Raw genomic sequence first — 8,278 nt, 5'->3', positions numbered from 1 at the left:
CAATTACCTCCCCGTGAAGGGTTTGAACTCGTAAATCCTCTAATTCGTGCCCCTATACACTGTTGTTAGACCTATACCCACCACAACCAACTGCACCCTTCCCAACACTTGCAGCCAGCCAGCCGACTATGTTTTTTTACCGGAGGCGGGATATACCGGTGTTGGATCTATCATAAACTATTGCTTTTAGATTTGTGTTGTGCTGGACCCACCCAGAATTTAGTTTCTGTTTCTTCGGTGATACAAAACGTATACGAGATGAATACAAGGACGATGGGCCCAACAATAAATATCTCCCAACCAGCCCCGTCTCTCTCTCGCATTATCTCCAGATTAGATCGTACAACCTCTCTCTCTCTCCCCAGAGCAACAGAAGCTTGACCGGCCGGCCTCCGTCCAACTCTGGCGACCGTCAACTCCGGCCACCGGATTTGCTTCCCCACCAGCCTCCGCCCAACTCTGGCGATCGTCAACTTCAGCGAGGTAGTTTTGCGGTGAGGTGTGTCTGTCCCGGCCATCGATGGGTCCGATGACGGCAACAAGGTAGTGGCTTCACCGGCTGGCGCTGGATCCGGCATCCACGACGCCTCTCGGCGGCCTCCTCGTCCATCTCGTCCCCGACGTGATCAGCTCGTGAGCACGGGCACCAGGACGGGTCATCGCCAGATCCGGCGACTCCAAGCCTGACCGCCGCCGAATTTTGTGAGTCCACAATCCCATCTATCCTAACCTCTCTCCATATGCACTTCATGATTTCGGATTTAATTAGCATGATTTGAACATTCTTTGTTTCTTTACCAGATCGTCGGCCTTCCCTGCTACTTCAGTTTCAGATATTTGTTGAACATTCTTTGTTTCTTTACTAGATCATCAGCCTCCCCTGCTACTTCAGTTTCAGATATTTGTTGAACATTCTTTGTTTCTTTACCAGATCGTCGGCCTCCCCTGCTACTTCATTTTCATATATTTGCAACTTGATTTGAACATTCTTTGTTTGTGACAGAGAGCATGGAGTATAGTTTTTTGAAAGAGACTGAGATCTATGAAATTACTTCTCTGAAAATATGTAATTACTTCCCTGTAATATATTTGAATGTGGTGTTGCAAGTTGTGAAACAAATTTATGTGAAATGATTTGTGGAATATATGTGAATTTATATTTCAATATGGTGAAACAGACAATTTCAGTCTGTGGAAGTGTTACATATTTCTGAAAATGGTTGGAATGATTTTGAGTGGGATATGAATTGAAATAGTTGTGTGTAGTTGAGCTGCGCAAAAAATGTGAAACTAATATTTCAATGTATTGTTGCAAGTTGTGAAACTAATTTCTCTAAAATATATGAAATTACTTCTCTGAAATACATAAAACTGATATTTCTCATATTTGTAACTTGTTATTTCAGTGAGAAATTACTTCCTTGAAATGTATTTCAATGTGGTGTTGCAAGTTGTGAAACTATTTTTTGTCCAAATATATGAAATTACTTCTCTGAAATATATGAAACTGCTATTTCATATATTTGTAACATGTTGTTTCGGTGAGAAATGTACTGAAATATATGAAATTACTTTCCTGAAATATATTTCAATGTGGTGTTGCAAGTTGTGAACCTAATTTCTGTGAAAATATATGAAATTACCACATTGAAATATATGAAACTGCTATTTGTCATATCTGTAACTTGTTATTTCAGAAAGTGAGAGAGGTTTGTCCTTTGTGAAAAATTTGAAACTGGGATTTCAATGTGTTGTTGTAAGTTGCAAAACTATTTTCTATGAAAATATATGGAATTAGATCTCTGAAAAATATGAAACAACTATTTCTCTTATCTGTCATTTGTTATTTTAGTGATATATGTATTGAGAAATTACTTCCCTGGAATATATTTCAATGCGGTGTTGCAAGTTGTGAAAATAATTTCTGCGAAAAAATATGAAATTACTTCTATGAAATATATGAAACTGTTGTTTCTCTTATCTAGCATTTGTTATTTAAGTGAGATGTGTATTGGGAAATATGAAATTACTTCCCTGAAATATATTCCAATGTGTTGTTACAAGTTGTAAAAGTAATTTCTGTGAAAATATATGATATTAGATCTCTGAAAAATATGAAACTGCTATTGTCGTATATGTAATTTGTTATTTCAGTCATATATGTATTGAAATGTATGAAATTACTTCCCTGAAAATATATGTAATTACTTTACTGAAATACAAAAATATACATCACTTACATGGCTCAGCTACACATAGATATGTGAAATTTATATTACAATGTAGTGTAACTAGACTATTTTAGCCTATGCAAGTGTTATATGCTTCTTAAGAGGATTGCAATATTTTTTGAAATATTTGAAATGATATTTCAATTAGGTATGAATTGAAATAGCTATGTGTAGCTAAGTTGTTTTGGAAAAAAAATACGAAACTGACATTTAAAGTGAAAGAGGTTGATCCTTTGAAAAATAAGCTGATATTTTTGTACGTGTGTGAATTGTGAAGTGAGACCGGCTATAGTGGCTGAAATCACGTGGGTAGGCCCAGCTGGTCAAATCACGTGGGCGGGGACCAGCCAGTGGCAGATGTAGAGGGTGGACAGGATGGGCCATGGCCCACCCTGAGATTGGATAATGGGCTTTATACCATAGGGAAAAAGCTTAAAAAAAATTATATATACAATTGCACTGTTGGCCCACCCTGACCCAATGGGCTAGGTCCACCACTGAGACCAGCTGGTGGAATAGAGGTAATAGCACCAGGAGTCCCACAACTTGTACTGGATGTGATGATTTGGTCCCAATCTTGCAAAAGGCAACTATTGAGTCACACAACTTGCAGCCAATGTGCAAATTTGGTCCCAGCCAATCAGAGCACTACAAGTGGAGCCTAGTCAGCACAGCCGGTCAGCACAGCGCATTTTGCATTTACCCCCCTGGACTTAGCACTAATCAACTCGCACTACAAGTGGAGGAAGGAGCTGGATCCAGCTCGCCGCCATGGTGTCTTGGAGGAAGAGCGGAGCTCTGCTTCCGGCGCACCACCGAGCCCGACGACACAGACCCCCAGAGCGCGGCCAGATGGGCGCCGGCGGATTTCCCTGCCGCCTCCGCCTCCTCCTCCTCCTCCTCGCCGCCGTGCTCCTCCTGCTCCTGTCGACGGCGTCGTGCGCCGACCTCTACGCGGTCGTCTACAAGGGCTGCGCCAACCAGACCTTCGCGGGGGGCGCGCCGCCGCCCACCGTCGCGGCGCTCTCCTCCGCGCTCGCCGCGCAGTCGGCCTCCGCCAAGTTCTACAAGACCTCCTCGGCGTCGGCCTCCTCGGCCTCCGCCTCCGTCTTCGGCCTCTTCCAGTGCCGCGGCGACCTCTCCGGCCCGGACTGCTCCTCCTGCGTCGCGCGCGCCATGTCCTCCTGGCGCTACCTCTGCGGCGGCGCCGTCGCGGCCCGCGTCCAGCTCAACGGCTGCCTCGCGCTCTACGAGATCTCCAGCTTCCCCCAGGTCCCCGGCGTTCAGATGCTCTTCAAGACCTGCGGCTCTGGCGGGGGCGCCGCCGACGCCCCGGACTTCGAGACCCGCCGCGGCACCGCCTTCAGCCAGCTCGAGGGCGGAGCGGGCTCCAGCGCGGGGGGGTTCTTCGTCACCAGCTTCCAGCAGGTGTACGCGCTGGCGCAGTGCGAGGGCGACCTCTCCAACGTCAACTGCAGCAACTGCGTCACCCAGGCCGTGCAGCGCGTCGCCGTCGAGTGCGGCGGCGCCCCCTCCGGCCAGGTCTACCTCGACAAGTGCTACATTACCTACAGCTACTACCCCCACGGCGTGCCCCACGGCGGCGGCGGCGGCCTCGGAGGTATACTACCGTTCCTTCTTCCTCCAAACATCTGTAGTGCGGGAAGTGGAGGAAGTTGTGGGCCGAGCTCGTGCGGGAGATTGGCAGGCTCGCACCGGGGCCCCGCCGCCGCCCCCGCCCCGCGTTCTCGTCGCGGCGCGCCGTCGCCGCGCTCCCGGACCCGTCGCCGCGGCCGCTTCGCGACAACCGCGCCAGGCTCTCCGACAGGCACTGCCACTGGATACTGCAGTCGCTGGGCCAGGCCGTGCACATCATCGCGCCCGACGGCAAGCTCCTCTACTGGTGAGACACGCTCCTTGGCTTGGTTTGGTCGCGCATGCATGGTGCCCACCAGGTGTTCGATCAAAATGCTGAACCAGTACTGTTACTATGAATAGCTTCAAGTGTAGGATGTGGTGCTTTTTTGGCTATATTCAGTTGTGTGATCCTGCCCACCGAGTGAAAATGTGTTGCTGGGACCTGCATGGAGGCTGAAATGCTAGCTCAGAACTTAGTTTGGGCTGCACAGATCTCTTGTGCTGCTACAAGGATGTAACTAATGGCCTTTCCCTTGAGGTTATATTGAGCTAGTAGTCCTGTGTGCATTAGCTTTATGCGGTAGAGGATTCTGTGGCTTTACCGGGTGGAAAGCGGTTGCTAAATTCAGAAATGGATGTCCAGCCTCTAGCTTCTCCCGGTGATCACACTGGGATGTTGTATGGCATTGACCTGCTTAGCATCAACTCATCCTATGTAGGTATGGTAATAACTTAAGTTAGGTTTGTTCAAGATAGACCGCTAAAATTTGAACATGATGATTCTTTGCATGATTGCATCAGTTAGTGAGCATTATTTTTTATTCTGGTGTTGGTAAGCAAACTTGACCCACAAAAACTGTACAAACGTTGAAGCATCATGTCTGCTTTAAAGATCTACGTTATCTCAGATTGGTTGGAATAATTTGCCAACACTATACCCATGCCACATATTTGGTGGACCTTAGTTATGATGGTGCATACCTATCAGGCATTTTTTTTGTGTGAATGGTATACCCAACACTATACACTATACCCATCTGGCCGCGCTCTGGGGGTCTGTGTCGTCGGGCTCGGTGGTGCGCCGGAAGCAGAGCTCCGCTCTTCCTCCAAGACACCATGGCGGCGAGCTGGATCCAGCTCTTCCTCCACTTGTAGTGCGGGTTGATTAGTGCTAAGTCCAGGGGGGTAAATGCAAAATGCGCTGTGCTGACCGGCTGTGCTGACTAGGCTCCACTTGTAGTGCTCTGATTGGCTGGGACCAAATTTACACATTGGCTGCAAGTTGTATGACTTAATAGTTGCCTTTTGCAAGATTGGGACCAAATCATCACATCCAGGACAAGTTGTGGGACTCTCGGTGCTATTACCTCGGTGGAATACAACGGTTTAAAAGTAATGTGTGCAATACAAGATACATCTTATGACAATTTTTGAGGTGGCAAGATTTTATTGGTCAGAGAAGCTCCGGTAGATCCCGGGAACGGTAAAAAGAGGTTTGCGGCCAGCTAGCCATCATCGAGGAAAAAGTGCAGCTCCAGGCTATCGTCGTGATGCACTGATGCCCCTATGGGCCCCTGAAGTCCTGAACCCATGCTAGTCACCCACACATTCCTCTCCTCCGTTAAAGAAATAGATAGAAGATCTCTTTGCTCCCTCCCCGACCGTTACGTTCAAACGCGCCAATCCGACCGTTACCCATAAAAAACACACCACGATCCACCCACAAAGCCATCTCTTGCCGAACACCTGCTCTGCTCCTACTGTCCTGTCGGAATCCCCAAGCTAAACGCTTCAATAATACTCCCACAAGAACTGCGCGCTCCACAAAATCCCATGACCCGAATCCCTCGCCATCACCACCACCACCGATGGCCGCCGACCTCCTCCTCCTCCGCTTCGTGCCGCTCCTCCTGCTGCTGCTAGCGGCGTCCCTCGTGCCGCCCGCCTCCTCCGCGTCGCCGTCGGCGGGGAAGAACAACACCGTCAGTATCGACTCGGCCACGCTCTCCTTCTCCGACCTCACGCTGCTGGGGGACGCCTTCCTGCGGAACGGCTCCGTGGGGCTGACGCGCGACACCGGCGTGCCGTCCTCCAGCGCCGGCACCGTGCTCTGCAGCCGCCCCGTCGCACTCCGGGGCAGCGCCAACGCCACCGCCTCCTTCGCCGCCAGGTTCTCCTTCGTCATCGCCAACCAGAACGCCGGCTCCACCGGCGGCGACGGCATCGCCTTCTTCATCTCCTCCGACCGCGCCACGCTCGGCGCTACCGGCGGCTACCTCGGCCTCTTCAACTCCTCGGTCGCTGCTGCTGCCGTTCCGAATGACGACGACGCCGAAGACCCCGCCATCGTCGCCGTGGAGTTCGACACCATGGTCAACGCCGAGCTCGGCGACCCCAGCGACAACCACGTCGGGCTGGACCTCGGCTCGCCGGCCTCCGTCAGCGCGGTCGACCTCGCAGACTCCGGGATCGTCCTCAAGAGCGGCAACCTCACCACCGCGTGGATCGATTACCGCGGGGTCGAACACCTCCTCGAGGTATCGCTGAGCTACTCCGGTGTCAAGCCGAAGAGGCCCGTCTTCTCCGCGGTCGTCGACCTCTCGCCGTACCTCAAGGAGGCCATGTACGTCGGCTTCTCTGCCTCCACGGAGGGGAGCACACAGCAACACACCATCAAGGAATGGACCTTTCAGACCTTCGGATTGCCGCCGGCGACCAACGCCTCCTCCTTTACCAACACCACGAGCAATGTCTCGGAGCCGGCGGTGCCCGGCGTGGCCGCGAGCGGCGGGGCGACCAGCAAGAAAAGGTTTGGGCGCGCCATCACCATCCTCGGCCCCGTCGCGCTCGCCGTCGCGTTCATGTTCTTCGCCTGTGTGTCCGTCAAGAAGCTGGCGGAGCTCAGCTCCAAGAAGGACGCCGTCTTCCTGCCGGGGCTGCTCAAGGGGCCAAGGAAGTTCAGCCACAAGGAGCTGAGCATGGCGACCAGAGGATTCCACGCGAGCAGAGTCATCGGCAGAGGCGCGTTCGGCACGGTGTACAAGGCGGCCATGCCGGGCGCGGCCACCACGTACGCCGTGAAGCGGTCGACGCAGGCGCACCAGAGCCGGAGCGAGTTCGTCGCCGAGCTCTCCGTCATCGCCTGCCTCCGGCATAAGAACCTGGTCCAGCTCGAGGGCTGGTGCGACGAGAAGGGCGAGTTGCTGCTCGTGTACGAGTACATGCCCAACGGCAGTCTGGACAAGGCGCTGTACGGCGACCCCTGCACGCTCTCCTGGCCGGAGCGCCACAACGTGGCCGCCGGCATCGCGTCCGTGCTGTCCTACCTCCACCAGGAATGCGAGCAGCGCGTGATCCACAGGGACATCAAGACGGGCAACATCCTGCTCGATGGCAACCTGAGCCCCCGGCTGGGCGACTTCGGGCTCGCCCGGCTCATGGACCACAACAAGAGCCCGGTATCCACGCTCACCGCGGGCACCATGGGGTACCTCGCGCCGGAGTACCTGCAGTCCGGCAAGGCCACGGACCAGACCGACGTGTTCAGCTACGGCGTGGTGGTGCTGGAGGTGTGCTGCGGGAGGCGGCCGATCGATAGGGAGGAGGCCGACAAGGACGGGGCCGGGAGCAAGAACAACGTAAACCTGGTGGACTGGGTGTGGCGGCTGCACGGCGAGGACCGGCTCATCGAGGCCGCCGACGCGCGGCTGAACGGCGAGTTCGACCGGGAGGGGATGCTGCGGCTGCTGCTCGTCGGGCTGAGCTGCGCCAACCCGAACTGCGAGGAGCGGCCGGCGATGCGGCGGGTGGTGCAGATACTGAACAGCGAGGCCGACCCGGTGCCGGTGCCGCGGAAGAAGCCGCTCCTCGTGTTCAGCTCCAGCGCGTCGATCAAGCTGCAGGAGATGGCCTTCTCCTGCGGCGACGACGTCAGAGGAGGCTACCCGGCGGCCACCACCACCAACCCGGCGTCCCCGAGATCGGAGGGAGCCGACATAGAAAGGTGATCAAAGGAAAACAATGTGCTGTTGTGTGATTCTCGTACACGTTTTGTTGTGATGTGCTTTCTCATAAGGGGAATATAGGTAATAATCCCCAATGGTGTATGATTGTTGGAATGCTAATAAGCCGATTGTTCTTCTCTTGTTTGAAAGCCATATTACCATTTTCAGTAGATCCATATTGCCAACAAAATTGCTACCGCAGTGCCCCCATCGATTGAAATCAGCTCGTTGGTCCTGTTTGAAATTAAGAAAAAACATAGGAATTTTGGAGGATATGATTTCTATAGGAATTTTTCTTTAGAATTTCTATAGGAATTTCTTCCTTAAGAGTAAGATAAAAAAATGAATTGCTATCTTACATTTCTTTGAAAGTTTTATGGGAAAGGTTATTTCACAGAAATTTTG

The 8,278-nt window shown here is 52.3% G+C and overlaps 2 protein-coding genes across 2 annotated transcripts; both read left to right on the top strand.

Annotated features, from left to right (window-relative positions):
- The first annotated feature begins 296 nt into the window (after nt 1-296).
- Nucleotides 297-4,420, top strand: LOC123156121 (plasmodesmata-located protein 3). The gene is made up of 2 exons (XM_044574292.1): nt 297-702; nt 802-4,420. Exon 2 carries the CDS (start codon nt 3,003-3,005, stop codon nt 4,227-4,229), a length of 1,227 nt encoding a protein of 408 aa, XP_044430227.1. The 5' UTR covers nt 297-702; nt 802-3,002; the 3' UTR covers nt 4,230-4,420.
- Nucleotides 4,421-5,072: 652 nt separating this feature from the next.
- On the top strand, nt 5,073-8,022 carry LOC123156120 (probable L-type lectin-domain containing receptor kinase S.7). Its single transcript, XM_044574291.1, has one exon. It carries the CDS (start codon nt 5,738-5,740, stop codon nt 7,874-7,876), a length of 2,139 nt encoding a protein of 712 aa, XP_044430226.1. The 5' UTR covers nt 5,073-5,737; the 3' UTR covers nt 7,877-8,022.
- Nucleotides 8,023-8,278: the final 256 nt, after the last annotated feature.

Source organism: Triticum aestivum, chromosome 7B (assembly GCF_018294505.1).
Source record: "Triticum aestivum cultivar Chinese Spring chromosome 7B, IWGSC CS RefSeq v2.1, whole genome shotgun sequence".
Lineage (NCBI taxonomy): Eukaryota > Viridiplantae > Streptophyta > Magnoliopsida > Poales > Poaceae > Triticum > Triticum aestivum.
This window is presented reverse-complemented; position numbering and strand designations above follow the sequence as displayed.